This window comes from Rhizophagus irregularis, chromosome 19 (assembly GCF_026210795.1).
Source record: "Rhizophagus irregularis chromosome 19, complete sequence".
NCBI classification, from domain to species: Eukaryota; Fungi; Glomeromycota; class Glomeromycetes; order Glomerales; family Glomeraceae; genus Rhizophagus; species Rhizophagus irregularis.
The window spans coordinates 2730985-2750726 of NC_089447.1; the positions used below are offsets into that span (position 1 = coordinate 2730985).

Consider the following 19742-nt stretch of genomic DNA (forward strand, 5'->3'; position numbering starts at 1 on the left):
TAAAATTATAAACCTTACTCTTTTCTTTTTTTATTTTAGTTTGTTGATTAAGTAAAAAATACCAATAATACATAATTAACAAATAAAAATCAATTTTTAAAGACAATGCAATATAGATAATTTCCGGTCTATTACGTCACATAAAACTATCCGAGATTTATACTAGTTTTAAATAATTCATCTTTACATCTTGGAAACACGTCATTGTTGTAAATTTCCATTTCATCAGGAGGAATACGCGACAAAACAAAATTCGACACAATATCATGTGATCGATCATCTATTTCGCTTGGGGGTCTTCCTATACCAATTCGTAGTCTTAGAAATTCCTGAAAATAAGTAAAAATCATATGAAATTAATTTATAATTAATAAAAGCAATAAAAACAAAATTAGAAAATTATTACATCAGTTTTCAAATGATCAATCACTGATTTAATTCCGTTGTGACCACTATGAATTGAAAAATATTAATGTTTAAATTTTGATTATTAATTCTTTCCCTTTTTTACATTACTTTGCACTGCCACCATTTTTTATGCTGAGTTTGCCGAGTTCACGTTGCATATCATCATGTATGATTATAATATTTGAATGCGAAAACCCAAGTTCTCGTGCTATTTTAATTGTCAACGATTTATTAATTACTATTTAACAAGTAAATAAAATGAAACTTTCAAAGTACAAACATGCTTTTGAGACCGATTTCCCGCTAACATTCATAAATAATAAAGGTTTCATCAATGTCAATTTTAAGGGAACGAAGCCGGGCTTTGGTTCAAGATTTTTGAGTTTAAGCGTAAGTGTAGAGATTGAAGTAGAAGTCGAGGATATTGTTTGTGCATTCAGCAATCTCGATGATAATTGAAGTAAAGAAGGAGATCTCGAAGAATCGGATAATAATGGCAAATCGTTTGCTGAAGGAAGATTAACACTTTGAATTACATTATCCTCATCTTGTGCGATAGTATCACTGTTAATGATGTTTGCTTTATTCTCTTTATTTTTTCTCTTCTTTTCTTTCTTAGTAGATGGGTTTAAAGATTGAGAAGAATCAACATACACTGTTGTTGGTTGTGTAAGATATGCATGGGTTGATTCATTTTTTGACCAGGTGAGGTTTAATTGTGATGCTAGATAATCTAAAAGAAGCAACCCAATGCTATGCCTTGTTTGTGGGAGCGTATAATTTCCCAAGCCAACTAACTGAATATCGAATCCGTGACAACATTCGTATCAATTCAAAATTTAAACAAGAATTGAATTGGTCAAAAAAACCTACCAACACTCGTTTGGGTACCATTTTAGAGAATTGAGATTCAACACAGTCCGGCGATATCATGTGATATTAAAACCGCTGATAATCAATTTTTTTTTTTTTTGAAATCTCATTATCTATATACTGTATGTTTAATTCCGAAGGAACAACACAAAGATCGGACGATGAGGCTCCTGAAGTGGTCTCCAATTCAACTAGTAAAATTAAAGCATTGGAAATTAAAGAGAAAGAACGTGTAGTGAAACAAAAGTATGCATAATTATATATGGCAAGAAGATTAGTGGGATTTAATCAAAAGTCCAGAACATGTGCAGTAAAATTTTTTTTTTTATTGAAATAATTCAAGGTTACTGGAAATTAAAAAACGAAAACGTCGTGAAATTGATGCTAAATTAAAAGAACAAAAAAGTCGTAAAATAGCCAAACTTTCGGCTGTCCCTAACTCTAATAAAAAAGTGGATAATATTATGAAAAAAATAAAAGAGGAAGGATTACCGAAATTCTTGCCAACAGAATTATTAGAAGATTTCGTAAATGAAGATGATAAGACGAAAAGAAGGTTTTGAGAGCTTTGAATTTTTTACGATAAAGAATAGATATAACTAAATATTTATGTTCGTATTAGAAAACAAAGTGAACATACACAAATTAGGTTAGAAATGAGCAAAGTGAAACCACGAATTAAAAAAAGGAAAAAGAAGCAACATAATACTGGGTGGGTTATTGATTTTTGATTTTTCAAAGATAATTTTTTAAATTAACATTTTTATTATTCTATACAAAAAGTCCTTTCACCGTTGTTGCTTTACAAGATCCTGACCTTGATAGACCGATTCCAACTCCAAAAGAAATCATGGAATTTAAAGATGATCACTTTTATGGAGAAAGATTACCCAGGAAAAATGGTAATTTTGCATATTTTTTGTTTATGTAAATTAGAAGAAAATATTTACTATCGTCATAACTTATTTAATTAGCTATATTGAACGCGAGTCAGGGAATAAAAGGTGCAGCCATTAGGTTTTGTCGAAAATAATCATTTATTTCAACCAATTTTTTGGAATATTTATTTCACTATCCGCTTTATTAAAATGTGAGAACTCGCATGCTTCCCTATGTACATTATTATTATTATTATTATTAAGCAGAGAATATAATACAGTACATCAGAATCCAGCAATAACATCCTGACACCATGAGTTACTTTCAATTCTTTCTTGATATTTATTTCTAACTATAGAAATACGTTCTATTATTGATTGATAATCCATAGATTCAATGTTAGGAGTATTTGCTATTTCTTTCATGAATTCTTCGATAATAGTGCTTCCTTCCTATAGATATAATAATGATCACAATTATTTTGATGGTATTTATAGAATATTTATTAGAATCTTTAGTATTATTACCTCGATTTCTTCTTTAGAAAACGTAGTTTTACCATCAATTTCCATCGTGTTTTCATCTATTTAGAACAAATAATCAAATTTAATGACATATAGATTAAGCTAAATTAACACGATTAGAATAAACTTACGTTTAGTAACATCCTCCAATTGTTTCTCTTTTCTTCTCGCAAGCTATTTTTTTTTTAATTAAATAAATATTGTAAATATTGAAACCAAATATAACCGAAAATAAAAAGAGGAATTCTACCTTGACAACAGTATCGGGAAAATTTGCCAATTCTGCGACATGAATACCGAAACTCTCATCACAAATACCTAAATAGAATTCAGTAAGTATATTTCTTCGTTAAATAATAACTGTAATACTTCTATGCGGAAATTTCTTACCTTCTTTGACTTTGTACAATAATGTAATGTCTCGTCCACCTGAAGGGTTTACCCCAATATGTGCCGTAACATGTAAATTATATGCGTAAGGAACTTCTTCCGTTAATGCCGTCAATTCATGAAAATGCGTTGCAAACATACAAAAGCATCGAATTTTCTTCGAAATATATCTTTTTAATGAAAGTTAATTTAATAATTGCCCGGGTTGTTTTCTTTTTTTTAAAAAAAAAAAATTTCATAAAATGAACAAACTCTGAAATCGCCCAAGCTAAACCAAATCCATCATAAGTACTAGTTCCTCTTCCAAGCTCGTCGATAATTATCAAAGAATTGGTCGTTGCAGTCTATATATCAATTGTTGGAATTAAATATTACAAATAGAAGAATAAACTATATGACAAAACTAACCTTTATAATATTTGCTGTTTCCAACATTTCCGCCATAAATGTAGATACACCTTTAAGTTGGCTATCGCCAGCACCCACTCTTGCAAGGATACAATCAAATACACAAAGACTTGCTTCTGTACAAGGAACAAAACAGCCAGTCTGTGCCATCAAAGCAATAACACCAATCTATATTGAAAGCAGTTTAATTAATAATAGTTAAAACATTAGAAATGATTATTACTATTTTTAATTACTTGTCGGATATAGGTTGATTTTCCCCCCATATTTGGCCCAGTGATAATTAATAATTCTTTTTGATCTATAATAAAATTCAAAATTAAAATTACAAAACCGACGATGTAAAATAAAAATAAATATCCACTTACCTCTTATTAAGCTAACATCGTTTGGTATAAACGAAACGTCATCTTGCACCTCTATACAAGGATGGCGAGCATTTTTCAAGACAACGTTTCCTTCCCCTATATTAATAAAGTCAGATAAATATCCAAAAATTACAGAGATTTCGGGAGTTTGTACAGTAAAATGTTACCTTTATTATACATCTTGGGGCGAATGTATGGTACGGGTGCGTGAACCGCAACATGTGCAAAACTATTGTATAAGTAAGTAAATATGCGTAACAATAATTTTTCAATTCACACATCGTTTCATACCTAAGTATAACATCAAGGTGAGCCATTAATCCATTCAAAGTTTCCAAAGCAGGACAATAGGATGCTATAAAAACACAGCTTTTTTATTAATTTACTATATTCATAAATATTTTTTTTTAAGAAAAAAGAATTGTTTACCTGCTATCTCAATTACTTCCTTAACCAATGTATTTTGCTCTTTCTCATATAATCCTAAATTATCATGAAACGATGTACTCAATTGTCTCAATTTATCTGTTGTAAAGTAAACACCACCACGCTGTGTAGAAAGTTCATGATACTGTTTTTTCCCACGAATACAAGTTGCATCCTTTTTTTTCCATAAGAAAGGAAATTATAAATTAACTAAAGCAAAGTTTTAAGTACAATTATACAGAAACTCCTCATTATAAATACATTTCGAGTAATTCTGAAACAATATCCATAAACGTTTTGTTTCTCAAGATGCAATTTTTTATCCGTATCCATGCAAAGATCTTCTCCGACCTTAATATAGTACAAATCAGAATATTTAACAGTATTTTCAGTACGTGAAGTAAAATATAAAGAAATATTCACCTTCTCATGCTCTTCGTTAATTTTTTCTTTGATCCCATCAATTTTATTCTGAATTTCTTAAAAAAAGAAAATATTATTAAACATCTACAATTTATCAATACATACATTTATTTTATTAATACGAACACATACGTTTTAACTCTGAATTAAAATCAGCTTTAATCATAAATTGATGATAATCTGCAGCTTCTAAATCAATTGTGGTTTCAACCATTTCTTGATATTTCTCAAGTTCACTGTAATGTTCCTACATACAAATGTTGAAATTAATACCAATAAAAAATATTTATTCGTTTTAAAAAACGAATATTTACTTTGAGTTTAGCATTATATATTTCCTCGATAAGTTCTTTGCTAGAGTCATTCATAGAATCAAATAATTCTAGAGCTTCAATTAACTTGGGCAACTTTATTATTACTTGATAGACTCGTATAACGTCCTAAGAGTAAATTCATAAGTTAGTTATTAAGTCAAGAAAAATTATTGAGACGAACAAACCTGTAACGATGCTATTCTCTTTTGGAATCGTTTCGATAAGCGATGAAGATCAGGTATACTCTTCAAATGTTCCTCCTAAATAAATAAATTTTTACGGTTTAAATTACTCGTTGTTTTTATCTATACCTATTTAAAGTTAACATACGCGTAAAGATAACCTAAGTTCCGTATCTTCCGCAAAGATTTCTACCAATGAATGTCTTAATTCTGTAAGAATAAAAATAATTAAGTTAAATGCAAACAAGCAAATAAATAAACAAACAAAATAAAAAATAAATGATCATATTCATACCTATCTCTTTGATATCCATCAATGGTTGTTTCAGCCATTGGCATAATAATCTAGAACCCTGAGCAGTCTTACATTTATTTAAAAGACCAAACAAACTAGAATTCTTATTGGAGCCTAAAAATTTATTAATAATTAATCAATTAAGAAAAGAAAAGAGAAACTAAAATACGTGAATACCTTCTTGTGGACTTTGCATTAAATTCAATGCCCTTAATGCTGAAGCATCTAATTTCATATATTGTGACAAATCATGATGTCTCAGAATATAATGACCAAAATTACTATCATCAGTCATGAGCTTTAAATTAAAAGGAAAATCATAATAAAATGTTGTTAATTACTAAATTATAAAATTCGAAATAAGTGAAATAAGTTATTTCACAAATTACCGATAGGTATTTAATGAGACTTGCGCAAGCAGTCATAGCATGCTTCATTTCAAATTCAGCTGAATAAGAACAAATTAAATCAAATCATTACTAAGTTATAAATAGAATTTTCATACAAAAAAAAAAGTGAAACTAACGAAGAGTCGCGGCAGATACATCATCACCCAACAAACGGTTAAGATCTTGTTCAATATTCTTGATTGTAAAATCGCCTGGCAATAAATGAAAATAAGTATTCTATGAGTTATATAATAAACGAAAGTTCTCAATTGGAAATGTCTTAAATATAATTACTTTTTTTGCGTTCAGTGATAACAATGTCAAATTTTTCAATGATATCCCTTAATTTCGATAAATCATAATCTTTACGTGACTCATCTGCTGGAATAACACATTCTTTCACTCCGAGTTGAGCAAGTAAAGACTAAAACATTAATTTAAAATACACTATTAAAATATGAAAAGAAAAAAAGAATTGTGTTTCATAAGAATTAAATGGTATACCTCAAAATTTGAAAATAATTCATTATCAATAAATTCTGATACGCCTAATTCTCTTATTGTTGTATCAGCAAATGAAACTCCAACCATTCTTTGATCACCTCGTATTCCCAATTTAACTGATAATACTATAGGTGAGGCTGAAATTTCAACGTTAGAAAACAAATGATCTTCAAATGCCTGGATGTTTCCTGGAGAAGCCTATATTAAAAATTTATTCGTTTTAATTAATGATCTAGAAATGATATATGATAAAAAAAATGATAAAATAATCGATCGTACATTTTTGACTAATTTCCATAAACCCTTTGATCCTTGAGCCCAAATTTCAATTTTCAATTGTTTATTTAATAATGCATCACGTAAAAATGTGTCACATGTTAAACGTGATAATGTACAACTGGGGACTTTATTTTTACCTATATTGATGTTAATAAAAAAATCAATTTTTTTTCAAAGTAAACTGATTGCATAATGATTGCACATACCCAAATATCTAATCACAGAGGAAGTATTATAGATATTTTGTGCAATATATAAAGCATCATCTTCATGGACACTATAATAATCCTATATTTATATTAAAAAATATATATATATATTATATGAAAATATTTCACAAAAAGATTTATTTGTAATAAATCATAGACAACCAACCCCATTACTTCTCTCAAATAATCGGATAGTATTACTCGATTTCTATTATTAAATGGATTAATTAATTTGATTATTCGATTTTATGACTAATCTATACTTCTAAAATTTGATAAACCGATATATAACCTGCGGAAGTCCATTTATAAAAGCAAAAAAACCTTGCTCGCCTTGCTTGCTTTCTGTATAAAAAAAAACACGATAAATTGCAAGACAACAAGTAAGAATGATATGCTTCTATCTTTTTTGATGATACAATATTTGAATATAAAATATATGTTTCCACTATTAAAAAACATTTCATTACTAACCAAACGTCAAATCTGGTCTATCTTTTATTGGATTTGCCATATTTTTATTAAACTGATAAAACACAAAAGACATAATATTTTTAGATGAACGGATATTTGCTATGAAAAAGAGAGATCAAAGTTTACGCGTAGAAAGAAAGTTAACATGACGCGTTAAGTGATTGACAGATTGATTTAATCTTCTGCGCATTGGTACAATTCAAGTATTTTGTGTAACGTATAAGTTGAATATCGGAATTCCAACCATCTCATTCAATGTTAAAATAATCATTAAACAAGAAACTTAGATATTCCAAGTTATACTCTACATGCGGAGCTCACGTGATCTTTAGGAATTTCAAAGATACATGAAATTGACTCAATGATTGTAGAGACGAAGAAAAGGAATGTTATTTCCAAAAAATTTATTGACCTGGTTGTATTATGGGATAAAGCTGCGGAATGAATTATGTTTTAAGATCGATCACGTGGTTTATTTCCGCTAGAATTTTTTTGGATCGCGTCACAAAACGAGCTAAATGACCAGCATTAGACATAATTTGCTAACCCCTGGTCCCTAATGTCGATTCAACGTGACATTTTTTTGCTGCAAATACGCAGATATGATTTTGAAAATCGGTAGTACAACTTTCCATAATCGACAAAAACGTCAGTAACTTTAACCCAAAAATGGGAAAAATACATCCAAAATTTTTATATAAATTAAACTTTAATGCTTAAATAATTTATGGACAACTGATCCTTTCAAATCCACCAATTTTTTTTTCTCCCTTGTTTTTTTTAGCCTTCACTTACTTCCCTTGTAAAAAAAACGTTTTTTTCTTTCGCGGTATTAGGACCAAATCACTCATCGATTTTTTTCAGTTATTCTTCTTTGGAGTCATCAACTTTAAAAGATAGTTTATAAACATGGTAGGTTACTTTTAACGTATTTTTTTTTTGTCACGTGAGCAAGTCGTTCTTCGTGGTTCATGTTTTGCTTTTGTTCGTATATATAAAGTATATTTTTGATGTTTCTTTATTTTTTTAAAATACTTTCTCTATATACTTTGATAAAAACCGCGTTTTTTTATTAAATATTCAGTTACTTCTTAAATGTAAAAAAAAAACTCATCTTTAGTCGCGTTGGTTTTTTTTCTTTCCTAGCTTTGTATTGTTTATTTTAACCAAATATGTAAATAAATCAGTTAACAAAATAAAATAATAAAAATTACTTCTAATAATAAACTCTTATTACTTTTTCACAAATAAGGCTACTGGTACTAAAGCACCTTTTGGCGCACCAACTGCTGAAAATGGTGCTTCTGGAAATACTGGAACCGCTGGAAACGCAGAAAACTCTAACCACCAACAAAAAGCTGAGAGACCTCCTGTCGTGTCCAGGTCACAGAGGGCCGGCTTGCAGGTAAAAAATTTATATTTATTTAGATTATATTTTTTTTTGTAAACTATAACATAATAATTCCGTTCAAATTTTACATAATGACTATTGCTGCGCCACAATGATCTAACTCAAAATGTTTATAATAGTTTCCTGTTGGTCGTGTTCATCGTTATTTGAAAAAAAGAACTTTAAATAATGCCAGAGTCGGTGCCAAAGCAGGAGTCTATTTAGCAGCTATTTTAGAATATCTTACAGCTGAAGTACTTGAACTGGCAGGAAATGCTTCAAAGGATCTCAAAGTGAAAAGAATTACACCTCGTCATTTACAGCTTGCAATTCGAGGTGATGAAGAACTTGACACGCTGATTCGAGCTACAATTGCCGGTGGCGGTGTATTGCCGGTAAGCTTATGATTTTTAATATTCTAGGAAGCTTTTTAACATCCTATGTTAACCCTTTCCTTTTCTTTCTTTCCAGCATATTCATAAAAATCTTCTTAATAAATCAAATCAAAAGTCAAAAAAGTCATCGTAAATCATTAAAGATAGTATATGCTACAGGATCCAGAATGTAAATATTTTGCCCTCTTGAACTACCCTATCTTGTTTAATATAATTAATACGTTAATTTCGTAACCACTTTCTAGTATTAGGTAGTTGATCGGAATATTAGACAGAAAGTTAATAAATCCTCGGATGCGGTTAACGTTGAAATTGCACTTTATTGCTATTCTTTTAATATTTTGTCTATTATAATGTTTTTGCAATAAGTGCTTACGATCCCCGTATTATGGATTTCTTTTTTTTCATTAAAGAAATAAATAAATACAAAATATCATTTTGTATTTTCTTTTTTTTTTTAAGGGTAAAAAAAAAATTTCTATGAAATTAAAATTCGAGATAAGAGGAGGAAAGTGAAATTTAATTTGTATTTAATTTCCAATTTCATTCCGATAAAAAAAAATTATTTTTTAACAAATATAAATAAATTGTTTAGTTGACTGATCTACAGAAATTTTGTTATATTTATTAATATTTTTAATTTAACTAAGAAACTACAAAGGGAAAAAACAATGACATTACAAAAGCCAAACCAATCTATCCTGTAATAATTTCTATTATGATTTTGCAATTTTGATTTGGAATGAACCTATAAAGATGAAAATTCAAAATTAGTAATTTCTAAAAAAAAAAAAAATCCAATCTAAATAAATTACATTGTGGTAAAGAGTTTGTTTCTGCAATGACTACGCTGACAACACCCAAATTAGCCAAAGCTCCTCTAATTAATCCACATGGAAACCAAAGATACTATAAAAAAATGAATAAATTTAACATATTGAATTAATAAATAAAATAAAAAATTTTTATGTTACCGGAACTGCTTTCTTAGCCGCAGCTTCGCTACCAGATTCAGTTGACATTCTAAGGAACCATCTAAAACCATTATCTTGAAGTACATAAACTCCCTAAATAAAAGGATTTTATAAATTTAAAATAAACAAATATAAATGGATATATCAAAAGGCTCTTACTCTATGATTGGTTTTCAAGTTATCGATTTGTTTTTTAAAAATTATAGACCATAGATCCTTACAGATAAATTTTACAACATCGAGTGTATCAACGAATCTAGGACGATCTCTAGTAAACCTATTATACAAAAATAAATCAACACAAAAATTTAAATTATATATATATTAATTTATTCGCTTTACCTTTCAACTAAACTTTGTCCAACTTGATAACCCAACATTTCTAATTTATAATAAACGGCTTCTTTATCATTTTCTGAATCGACAGTAGTTCTATACATTAAATCTACCATTTCCATAATAAGAAACTCTAAACAACTTTCATTAACATGTGTAGGTCTTAAATTAACACCTATATTTCCACCAACAGAGCCTCCTCCTATATTTGAGGTTGAACTTTGTACTTCATCTCCTGAGGCTAATGAAGTGAAAAATGGTGTTATGGCTGAGGAGGCTGTTTGAAGTACAGACATTTCTATTTATGATTTTTTTTTATTTTCAAGAAAAAACTTTAATTTGATTGTAAATATATTGAACGTGATAAATGAGACCTGACAATGCGTAAAAAAAATTCAGTGAAGCGAAAAATTTTGAAATCCGAAAACCAGTGATAAATGTGTATAATGTAGTACAGATACTAATTTGTATTAGTTAAATCACGTGAATTAAATTATTAAATTTTATTATCAGTTATGAAGTAATTGATTTTAAAAGTACTGGAACCGGAATATTCCAATATTCCAATTGGCGTATGATTGTTTGATAAAAATTTATAACGTATGAAGATAATATGTTTTTAGTAGAAATTATTGCTTTGATTATAAACTGATATTCCTCAGACAATGAGTCTACTTGTCGGTTTGTAGTGTTTTTCGTGGTTGAAGATTCGTGAGATTTTGTGTCGGTTTCGATCTAAAAATGTTTTATTTTTTTTAGTTCTAAAACTTTTTAAAGAAAAAAAAAATTTTAAATAGATACGAACCTCAACTTTAGATGACTCTTCATTATTTATCTGCTTATCATTACCGCGTATACTTTCTTGATAAACATGTCTGAAATGTTCAATAGCACTCAAACTTTCTGAAACTCGATTAAACGTATTGAAAAGCGCGACAATTTCTGTACGCGTCAATAGGTTGGGGTTTACTTTTGGACTATAGTAAAATAAAATTATATTAGAATTACATTTATTATTGTCGACATTTTGATGTTAAAAAAATTTACTTTAAATACTCGTCATCATAAGAAAATAGAACTTTCAAAGCTGTTCCAAGTCCAGAAATCTGTAATTTACCCCATAATCGACATTTGTCGCATCCAACACAATCCATTATACGTGACACATTTCTAAATCTGGCTTTGAATTCCTCTTTTAATAATCGTGATTCAGGGGAAGCAAACATTTGTTTTTCATCAAATGTTTCTGGACATGACCTCGCCACGTTTAAAAGTTCGCTAACCATTGCCTTAACCTGTAAATCTTGATTCTTGTCTCCGGTACAGAATTCATAACCATTGAGGTAATCTGCTGCTTTTGATATAGCTCTTAGAAGGACAATATAATTAAAGTATACATTTTGAAGACGTTCGGGATGTGAGGCAACACGAGTGATGAAACATTCAAGATTTGGTCCCTATATAAGAAAAAAATCGTCAATAAAGAAATGTAAATCATAAATATAAATAACATTCTAAATATTTACCCATTGACCAGTGGTTTGATTTAAATATTCATTACAAATATGAATTGATATTGAAGAATGTAACCCTAAATAAAGTATTTAGGATTTGAATAAGTTATAGCGACCCTATTTCTAGAGAACCGCAGTTATGTACATAAATAACGTACCGGATATTAAACGATAATATACTCGCTTTTCGAAACAAATTTCTTCATTATCGGTCGGGTCACTTCTTCGTGCTACATTCTGAAGAATATTACCTAGCTGCTTACCCGTCGAAGATGAAGCGAAATGATTATTGTTGAACTGATTATTGTTTATAGGAGGAATAATATTAAAACAATTTTCTTCATAAATAGATTTCCATACGCGGCTAGCTGACGCTCCAGCGTAACCGGTAAACCGTTCAGGGTTATCAAGAAGATTAACAAACACACCCTCTATAAATTATTGAAAATTATATTTATTTCACCCTGAATTATGCAATAGGAATTAAATTTACTTTGATATTAACACTTACCAGAATCCGATTCGTCTTCAACAACACAGAAATCTTGGTCAGTGTATTCACATTTTTTAAATGGTTGGAAAAACTAAAATAAAGTTTTTTTATTGAAACAAGAAAAATAAATAAAAAATAATAGAATACAATTACACTTACTGTACCGGCTTGTGAAGTTTGTAACGCGCCGAGAACATCACTCCGCCACATTTCGGGTACATTGGACTGTTATTAATGCAATACGCATAAATTTAATCAGGTTGATCAACGAAAAAAATGAGAAATAATACATAAATTTTATACCTCATCTGTTGTTTCAACTGCACATGCTTGATTTACACACATCCCATACTCTTTCCAAAACGGACACTCTTTATATAATTTTAACTATCACCATAAAATTTGTTAATAATAATCCTTACTGAATATAACCGGTTGTAATTTTGCTAACCTTGTAATATTTAAAAAATTTTGTCTTAGACAGTTCGCGTAATCGTGGAGTTAAATCATTATTTATTTTTTCTACCGTCTCGAAATCGCAGCAAGCATCACTTATCATACCTGAAGGCTAAAAAAATTTGATAAAATGATTAATTATGTTCCAAAATTTTAACAACCGGGGCTCGTTTATTTTCTTGATACTAACAATGCAATAATTTTGATCAGTTTTGTCCAGCAAAATTTCCACTCGCGATTGCTCTAAAGGCGTTTTTAAAGCTAGGATAGAATCTCGTATTGAAAATAACAAAGGGGATCCTATTGAAAATAATAGAAGTAGAATGAATTGCGAACTTCGCATATTTGTAAAAAGGAAAAAATGTATATAATGATATATTAAGTGTGTGAAATGATTAAAATGCTAAAAGAAAGATGCTAGAGTTGGACTTAGACCTTTAGAACATATTTATAGTTTTATAAAAATGGAAAATCCTCATTTAAATAATCACCAGTTTTTAATATCATGCTATATTATTAATATATTGTATGTCAATTAATGATTGGTTGCACGAAAAATGACGAGATGTTACTTATTTGTGAAACTGTCAATCACCTGCCTTGATAATCGAAAAACTGTCCATAAATGTTGGGAAACGAACAGTTTAATCTGCAGTGAAATTCTGTAAATATGGATGAGAAACCTTCGATTTCTAAAAATTCCTTGTTTGATATCTTTAAAAATAACAACGAAGCTGCTTTACGATCTCCAACTCCTAGTCATTTACTAAATCGATCTGGGAATTCTGCTTTCAAGACTCCTCCATTTGGGTCAACACCGGTCAATTATAATAATATTCCTTTGCATCTGGGGAACGAACATTTGTTTTTAAGTCAACAATTTCATAACACATCAGCTAATGATTATGATCCAGAAGAAAATTTTCCCTCTTTTTCCTCTTCTGTGTCTACCTCGACTATCTTGTCTAATTTATCTCCGTCGTCAATATACTCGCCTCATTCGCAAAATCTAGGGCATGGTTTTGCAGAGGCTACTATTATACCAGGAAATAGCTTGCAGAACCCACTTAGTTTTAGTAGCTTTCAGCCTAACTTATCATCTATTACCGGAACTTTCTTAGGAAGTTCATATGGAAGGATGGAAAACCAACCAAAACATCCAATTAGACCATTTCCTGTGCGAGGGGTTTCTCCGCAGTTACATTATACACGTGGCTCGTTTTCAAAAGATTTTAAACCTTCTAGTATAGTATTATCTTTAAATGACAATAATGACAATGACAATATTAACAATGATAGCATCAGTAACATTGATAATACATCATTAGTTAATGATAATAGTAATTCACCACGTCAAGATGAAGAGATTAAAATGGTTTCTCTCGATAATGAAGATCTCGAATCAATAAGTTATCAATATGACTTTGAAATATTTGATAAGAGCAAACAAGTAATACAAGAAAGTCAAAGCAATCAAATAGAACCTTCCGAAGATGACAAATGTTTAGAGCTCGTCAAATGGCATCTAAAAATCATATCTATTAAAGATATACCTGTTTCGGAGGTATGTTTTACATATTTTAATCCGTCATTAATAACGAATGCAGAATATTTTGACAATTTCTATTTTATATTAGATACCAGAGGGAATTATACCGGAGGGAACTGACTTTTGGATGATCCTGTCGGGTATCGTAAATGGAACACGTGATGTAAGAATTCGATCACGTAGAAAAGTTATGATTTGATTATAACTAATTTTGTATCTTATTTTAGAAATGGCACAGTGGTGCAGTAATTGCAAGAGAACATAATAGGCGTGTGCAAACTGCGAAAGACAAATCATATATACTAATTGGGAAATTATCAGCTAAAAAAATGAAAGCAGATGGTAAATATTTGATGCGCCTATAGTTACAGTTGGAATTATGCTGTATTGCCGTAAACTATAAAAAACTATAAATTTTTACGAATACGGCGTTACTATATATATACGACATATATATATGTATAATTGCTGTAATATAATTTCCACAGTAACTATATATACTTGAAAGAAATAATATTATGTTGAATGATTCTAAAAAATAATAATGTATTTCTGAAATAGGTTTTTCTGAAGGATTGATTAAAGCGTTTGAGGATGGATTTCCGGAGAATTGGCGAGAACTATTACTTGCTGATTTAAAATCCTTGAATGACGAAATAAGTCTTTCTTTTAAGGAAAGATGTAATCTTCGTGAGGAAAATTCGTCTCGTGAAAAACGTAGTAATTCTGAGGAAGAAAGTGCCCCTCAAAAGGAGAGTAGTAGAATTTGTGAAGAACAAAACGAAGTAGGCCCACTTCTTGAGGAAAATGTTTCTCACGTTGAAACTCCAGAGAAAAAAATTACTCCACGTCTAGAAAATAAAAGTTCTAGTAAAAGACGGTTTAAAACACCTGACCAAAAACAAAGAAGTATTGTAACATCATCTGGTCGTCTCATACGAGCCCCCGGTAACTGGTGGGAAATCAAACCCGTTAAGCCCGAACCAAACGTGAAGGAAGAACCTAAACGACGAAGATTCTCAAAACGCATTCTATTGTCAACTGAAAAGAATACACCCCCACCATCATCATCATCCACTACCGAAGAACATACCCCAACGTCAAAAACTGGTAAATGTGTATTATTCATTAAATTATAAAGTGTAATTAATTAATTAAAATTTACTTTATTATCAGAAGCGAAAAAAAGGAACCGGAAACAATTTTATAGAGGGACTCGAAAGCGACGTGCTTCACGGAAGGGCAATACAACTGGAAATAAGATGGAAGCTTTTCATGAAGAGAAGTCAGATAAAGTAAATGCTGAAAAAACTACGGGTAAAAACCAATTTTCCCAATTAGCGATTAACAAACACATTATATATTAACTACTATTTATAATTATGTAGTTGACATGCCACGCCACGAGGTTTACGTTCTTGTTGAAACTGGTAAATCTAAATAGAAGATTTGCTATTATACAGGATTTTCTTATATCAAATAAAATTTGTACATTTTATCGTAATCATTCATGATCATTCGTAATAATTTGTAGTCAGCTTTAATGCATATACTTTAAGTCACATGACTAAAATTTCAATAGCTATTAAATGTTGATCAGTGTTTTTTACGCAAAATCAGGGGAATGATATAAAATATGAGAAAAAAATTTTGATCGTGACATGTGAAAACCGTTTTACTAAAAGGTATAAATAAAAATATAACTTCCCTCTACCAAAAAAAAAAAAATCCTTTTATTATTACATTACTAACGTTCTTTACTTTATAAACTTACATATTCATAATCATGGATTTAAGCCAATCAGCCCAAATTCTTCCTGGTAAAAATTTTGTTGAAATTCGGAAATCATCGAAATAAAACTAATATCCTTTTGATTTATTTTTTTAGCACTTGTTGCAGACCTTCTATCTTATGAAGAAGAAAAGTATAATCATGTTTTGAAAACATATTTTACCGAAGACGCAGTTTTGACCCACCCAATTTTGAATGTTCAGGGAAGAGAGAACATTCGTAAAGTTTTTCGTGTTTGGACGTCACTTAATAAGCAACCGCCTGAAATGACAAACAAAGATCATTTGGTTTTCAAGTGAGTGTTTGTAGCTATATCAATTACCGTGATTTTATTAAAATAATATATCTATATTTTATTTTTAGTGGTATTACCGCTGTTATAAATGTAAACCAACTTTTGTGTCCTCGAATTTTTCCATTTCTTCATTTTGCTGTACCTTCTGTAACAGTCTTAAGATTCCGTGAAGGAGACGATGGATTATTTTATATATATAAACAGGAAGATAATTGGACTCTCGAAGGACTTATTAGAAGTGTTCCATTGATTAATTGGTGGTATGAAAATGTAGTTCGTGCTATGTTCGGAAATATGGTTACAAATATGGGATCATTTCTTGCTACTGCAAATATAGCCACTTCTCAATTAACTATCGCTGCTAATCATATTAATCAACATGGTGGTGATGCTGTAGTTAAAGGCCAACATCGCGCATATAAATATGGAAGCGATATGGCCAGTAATGTTACTTCAGTATTTAGTAGAACAATTGGAATTAATTTTGGAACTAAAGGTTCTGACCATCAACATTATATAACCAATGGTGAAGCTTCACTTGAAACTTCTTAGAAATATGTTTTATTATGCAACTATAAATTAATTATAAGTATTTATGTTTTTTACGTTTTATCAAATTTTGATATAATAACAAACATTGCTTTTTTTTTGAACGACATATTTTACTACAATAGTAAATAAAAAAAATCATTTAATATAAGCCTTTACTCATAATTCTTCTTCACTACATAATAAATATTCCTCAATATGTTTTCTCATCTGTTTTCTATTAATTTTTTTCTTTCTTTCTTCAACTCCTTCAGCAACATAAGGAGGTAGGATAATTTTTTTGTTGGTTATTTTAATATCACGTATATCCACACGGCATGCATAACATAATGAATCTGCAAACTCAGCATTTACCATGGATTCATCATTGCTGGTATCGTTACAACCGTTAATACAGCCACCTGAAGTTGTGTTCTTTGAACAATTTAGTTGTATATCATTACATCCATTAGATTGTTGTGATGAAGGAATTGTCATTACTATAATTCTATTTTGCCATATTTTATTATTTTCTTGGTATGGCCTATAAACAAAATATAGGTTAAAGAAATTAAAAAAAAATTCAATCCTTACGAATGACTAAATCACGTACATTAAACAAATTACACAACGATTTTCTTTCATAATAGAATCTGATGGCGTAAGTTTTGCCCCAGTTCTCGCTATCGTACTAACAGTTGATGGAAATTCTTTTTCTAATCCCACAATGAAATCTGTAAGAATATTAGAAGAAAAAATAAATTCAATAATCGATAAGAAGCATTCTTGATAAAAAGTAATGTTAAATTCCGTAAGCTGATCTCAGTATCTACTATAAAAACTTACCTTCAGTTAGTCTCTCGATACTGGCTTTAGCGTGCATCATACTTGTTACATTTTGAACATAAACATCATCTAGCCCGGCAAATTGATTGTATATTCCAATTTCTTTTGATAGCATGTCTTTCATTGGTCTCGTAATTATTACATCTATCAAATTTATTAATATGTAACTTATTATTAAATTATTATGCTCACTGGACTTCCAATTTTTCCAATTTTAATAAAAAGCTACATATATTATATATGTAAAATAGTGCATATTGAATATTGAAAGAAAGGATTGGAAGATCTAATCCCAATAAAAGTCATTAAAAGCTTTCAAGAACATCACCGATTATACCTTCAAACCAATTTGTTTCACCAGAAGTCTCTAAAGGTAAGCTAAATCCACGTCCTTTACTTGTCAATGAAATTATTTTTATCGATAATCTTGTTGAACAATCTCCCAAAAATAATCTCGTGCATCTACAATAAAATAAAGGTTAATTTAAAGTATTAAATATGTAGTAAGACAATTAAAATTCTTATATTTTACCCATTTTTTCTTGCAGTATCAATTAAATAGCATAGTTTCAAATACCATATAAAATCTTCTTTTACGGTTAAATTCGAAATATTATTTAACAAATTTGATAATTTCTCAGCGGGAGATTCAGTAGGATCTTTCTGTTGTGAAATTTTAGCATCAATTTCTATTTCAATAACACTATTATAAAATCCACTTTTAGTAACATCAGAATTATATATGTCTTGTAAATATAATCCTATAAACGGATAATTATATTTTCGTACGGATTGTTCTATCAGTGGTATTGTACTTTTCTAATATAAAAAAAATTGATGAGTTTGACTAAAGAGAGAAATTCGAAAATTCAAGTTTTATTATTTACTACACCTGATTAAGCAATAAGCTTTCATCAATATGACAAACAACAATTTCAGAATATACCCGCTTATGTGGAATTGCTTCATTATATTCATTTATTAATTGTAACATTGCCCTAACAACGAACGTCATAAGAAAGTTTTGAACCCACGGATCAATTATCCGATTCGAAAACGGTTTTATTAAAAAGTGACAAAAACCTTGAAGAAGGACCACCCGAAAATCCAACCATTATTTTTTCTCCACTACCATAACTAGATGCAGTACGAGATTTTTCTACATTTTTTCGGAATTTACCAACAAATACATGTTGAAAACATTTCCTTTGATTAATAAAGAGGCAAGGCTAATTGTTAATTTTAATATTATTTAATGTAAATAATGCAAAAATTATTGTATATTTACTTGCAATATGTAGAATGTCGAATTAGTATTATTGCTTTTGCCGTTTTACATTTAACACAGTTCTTTGTAGTCGGTTTGAATTTTACTGATTTTTAAAACCAAATAAATTCTTAGAAAAAAAAAATCTTTTTTTGAAAAAAAAAGACAAACCATTGAGGTCCAACGAAGTTTCCTCTTGAATACTGCACATTTCAAAAATAAAAAAAATTTTTAAAATTTTTAATTATAAATACACGTGGAGTTACACAACATTTACGATATATGATTATGGTTTATGATGGAAGTTATGGTCTGGTTTAGTATATAGATGGGATTGATGAAATTGGAATTTAAAATTTTTAAATTTACTTCTTTAATCGATCTTATTCCTTTTATTTGATGTCAATATCGAAATAAAAGTTTTGAGATCAAGAGCAGTAGTTACTATGCAATCATGACCCATAAAGTCACGCTGTTTTATTGCGATTTATTTATTAGTTAGCTTGCGTGATTATGTGTATTAAAAAGCTAGCGTGCTGAATTTATATCAAAAAGTACATTC

General features: G+C 29.5%; 9 protein-coding genes across 9 annotated transcripts; 4 read left to right on the top strand and 5 right to left on the bottom strand.

Annotated features, from left to right (window-relative positions):
* Positions 1 to 1331, bottom strand: OCT59_011137 (uncharacterized protein). The gene is made up of 5 exons (XM_025314433.2): positions 1282 to 1331; positions 689 to 1205; positions 517 to 616; positions 407 to 452; positions 1 to 329 (listed from the first exon to the last, which is right to left on the bottom strand). The coding sequence occupies exons 1-5, from the start codon at positions 1300 to 1302 to the stop codon at positions 147 to 149; spliced, it is 867 nt and encodes a 288-aa protein (XP_025185021.2). The 5' UTR covers positions 1303 to 1331; the 3' UTR covers positions 1 to 146.
* Positions 1332 to 1381: 50 nt separating this feature from the next.
* On the top strand, positions 1382 to 2832 carry OCT59_011138 (uncharacterized protein). The gene is made up of 5 exons (XM_025314434.2): positions 1382 to 1527; positions 1625 to 1837; positions 1904 to 1993; positions 2065 to 2183; positions 2256 to 2832. Exons 1-5 carry the CDS (start codon positions 1406 to 1408, stop codon positions 2312 to 2314), a joined length of 603 nt encoding a protein of 200 aa, XP_025185022.1. The 5' UTR covers positions 1382 to 1405; the 3' UTR covers positions 2315 to 2832.
* OCT59_011139 (uncharacterized protein) lies at positions 2320 to 7492 on the bottom strand (the record flags this gene model as incomplete). The annotated part of the gene is made up of 30 exons (XM_066136317.1): positions 2320 to 2612; positions 2688 to 2743; positions 2816 to 2858; positions 2935 to 3002; positions 3075 to 3244; positions 3327 to 3418; positions 3483 to 3650; positions 3719 to 3783; positions 3851 to 3946; positions 4018 to 4079; positions 4142 to 4205; positions 4280 to 4451; positions 4538 to 4627; positions 4700 to 4755; positions 4832 to 4946; positions 5014 to 5139; positions 5199 to 5273; positions 5344 to 5405; positions 5491 to 5604; positions 5668 to 5788; positions 5880 to 5938; positions 6017 to 6091; positions 6174 to 6303; positions 6384 to 6581; positions 6663 to 6799; positions 6869 to 6950; positions 7038 to 7079; positions 7164 to 7216; positions 7346 to 7397; positions 7472 to 7492. 30 exons carry the CDS (start codon positions 7490 to 7492, stop codon positions 2445 to 2447), a joined length of 2832 nt encoding a protein of 943 aa, XP_066000951.1. The 3' UTR covers positions 2320 to 2444.
* Positions 7493 to 8072: 580 nt separating this feature from the next.
* Positions 8073 to 9736, top strand: OCT59_011140 (uncharacterized protein). Its single transcript, XM_066136318.1, has 5 exons — positions 8073 to 8257; positions 8598 to 8750; positions 8876 to 9130; positions 9207 to 9299; positions 9382 to 9736. Exons 1-4 carry the CDS (start codon positions 8255 to 8257, stop codon positions 9261 to 9263), a joined length of 468 nt encoding a protein of 155 aa, XP_066000952.1. The 5' UTR covers positions 8073 to 8254; the 3' UTR covers positions 9264 to 9299; positions 9382 to 9736.
* Positions 9433 to 10845, bottom strand: OCT59_011141 (uncharacterized protein). The gene is made up of 6 exons (XM_066136319.1): positions 10447 to 10845; positions 10264 to 10381; positions 10105 to 10197; positions 9946 to 10039; positions 9812 to 9878; positions 9433 to 9734 (listed from the first exon to the last, which is right to left on the bottom strand). The coding sequence occupies exons 1-5, from the start codon at positions 10734 to 10736 to the stop codon at positions 9847 to 9849; spliced, it is 627 nt and encodes a 208-aa protein (XP_066000953.1). The 5' UTR covers positions 10737 to 10845; the 3' UTR covers positions 9433 to 9734; positions 9812 to 9846.
* A 47-nt stretch (positions 10846 to 10892) lies between these two features.
* Positions 10893 to 13246, bottom strand: OCT59_011142 (uncharacterized protein; the record flags this gene model as incomplete). The annotated part of the gene is made up of 10 exons (XM_025314438.2): positions 10893 to 11175; positions 11246 to 11417; positions 11488 to 11897; positions 11967 to 12031; positions 12113 to 12385; positions 12466 to 12538; positions 12607 to 12672; positions 12751 to 12834; positions 12899 to 13015; positions 13094 to 13246. 10 exons carry the CDS (start codon positions 13244 to 13246, stop codon positions 10954 to 10956), a joined length of 1635 nt encoding a protein of 544 aa, XP_025185026.1. The 3' UTR covers positions 10893 to 10953.
* A 267-nt stretch (positions 13247 to 13513) lies between these two features.
* Positions 13514 to 16060, top strand: OCT59_011143 (uncharacterized protein). The gene is made up of 6 exons (XM_025314439.2): positions 13514 to 14467; positions 14541 to 14615; positions 14680 to 14794; positions 15014 to 15562; positions 15629 to 15769; positions 15841 to 16060. The coding sequence occupies exons 1-6, from the start codon at positions 13574 to 13576 to the stop codon at positions 15894 to 15896; spliced, it is 1830 nt and encodes a 609-aa protein (XP_025185027.1). The 5' UTR covers positions 13514 to 13573; the 3' UTR covers positions 15897 to 16060.
* Positions 16061 to 16072: 12 nt separating this feature from the next.
* Positions 16073 to 17253, top strand: OCT59_011144 (uncharacterized protein). Its single transcript, XM_025314440.2, has 3 exons — positions 16073 to 16272; positions 16341 to 16539; positions 16608 to 17253. The coding sequence occupies exons 1-3, from the start codon at positions 16239 to 16241 to the stop codon at positions 17089 to 17091; spliced, it is 717 nt and encodes a 238-aa protein (XP_025185028.1). The 5' UTR covers positions 16073 to 16238; the 3' UTR covers positions 17092 to 17253.
* OCT59_011145 (uncharacterized protein) lies at positions 17248 to 19391 on the bottom strand (the record flags this gene model as incomplete). The annotated part of the gene is made up of 9 exons (XM_025324641.1): positions 17248 to 17611; positions 17681 to 17801; positions 17914 to 18057; positions 18251 to 18375; positions 18446 to 18732; positions 18806 to 18911; positions 18997 to 19119; positions 19202 to 19286; positions 19352 to 19391. 9 exons carry the CDS (start codon positions 19389 to 19391, stop codon positions 17248 to 17250), a joined length of 1395 nt encoding a protein of 464 aa, XP_025185029.1.
* Positions 19392 to 19742: the final 351 nt, after the last annotated feature.

Bases quoted from the DNA above. Each gene is read 5' to 3' on its own strand.
- OCT59_011137 (XM_025314433.2), bottom strand. From the start codon at position 1,302: ATGGTACCCAAACGAGTGTTG. The intron at 1,206-1,281 runs GTAGGTTTTTTT...TTCGATATTCAG, and splicing joins TGGTACCCAAACGAGTGTTG to TTAGTTGGCTTGGGAAATTA. The intron at 617-688 runs GTTTGTACTTTG...CAATTAAAATAG, and splicing joins GAAATCGGTCTCAAAAGCAT to CACGAGAACTTGGGTTTTCG.
- OCT59_011138 (XM_025314434.2), top strand. From the start codon at position 1,406: ATGTTTAATTCCGAAGGAACAACACAAAGATCGGACGATGAGGCTCCT. The intron at 1,528-1,624 runs GTATGCATAATT...AAATAATTCAAG, and splicing joins GAACGTGTAGTGAAACAAAA to GTTACTGGAAATTAAAAAAC. The intron at 1,994-2,064 runs GTGGGTTATTGA...CTATACAAAAAG, and splicing joins AAGAAGCAACATAATACTGG to TCCTTTCACCGTTGTTGCTT.
- OCT59_011140 (XM_066136318.1), top strand. The intron at 8,751-8,875 runs GTAAAAAATTTA...TGTTTATAATAG, and splicing joins CACAGAGGGCCGGCTTGCAG to TTTCCTGTTGGTCGTGTTCA. The intron at 9,131-9,206 runs GTAAGCTTATGA...CTTTCTTTCCAG, and splicing joins CCGGTGGCGGTGTATTGCCG to CATATTCATAAAAATCTTCT.
- OCT59_011141 (XM_066136319.1), bottom strand. From the start codon at position 10,736: ATGTCTGTACTTCAAACAGCCTCCTCAGCCATAACACCATTTTTCACT. The intron at 10,198-10,263 runs GTAAGAGCCTTT...CCTTTTATTTAG, and splicing joins ACTTGAAAACCAATCATAGA to GGAGTTTATGTACTTCAAGA. The intron at 9,879-9,945 runs GTAATTTATTTA...TCATCTTTATAG, and splicing joins AACAAACTCTTTACCACAAT to GTTCATTCCAAATCAAAATT.
- OCT59_011143 (XM_025314439.2), top strand. From the start codon at position 13,574: ATGGATGAGAAACCTTCGATTTCTAAAAATTCCTTGTTTGATATCTTT. The intron at 14,468-14,540 runs GTATGTTTTACA...ATTTTATATTAG, and splicing joins AAGATATACCTGTTTCGGAG to ATACCAGAGGGAATTATACC. The intron at 14,795-15,013 runs GTAAATATTTGA...TTTCTGAAATAG, and splicing joins TAAAAAAATGAAAGCAGATG to GTTTTTCTGAAGGATTGATT.
- OCT59_011144 (XM_025314440.2), top strand. From the start codon at position 16,239: ATGGATTTAAGCCAATCAGCCCAAATTCTTCCTG. The intron at 16,273-16,340 runs GTAAAAATTTTG...TTATTTTTTTAG, and splicing joins ATCAGCCCAAATTCTTCCTG to CACTTGTTGCAGACCTTCTA. The intron at 16,540-16,607 runs GTGAGTGTTTGT...TTTTATTTTTAG, and splicing joins AAAGATCATTTGGTTTTCAA to TGGTATTACCGCTGTTATAA.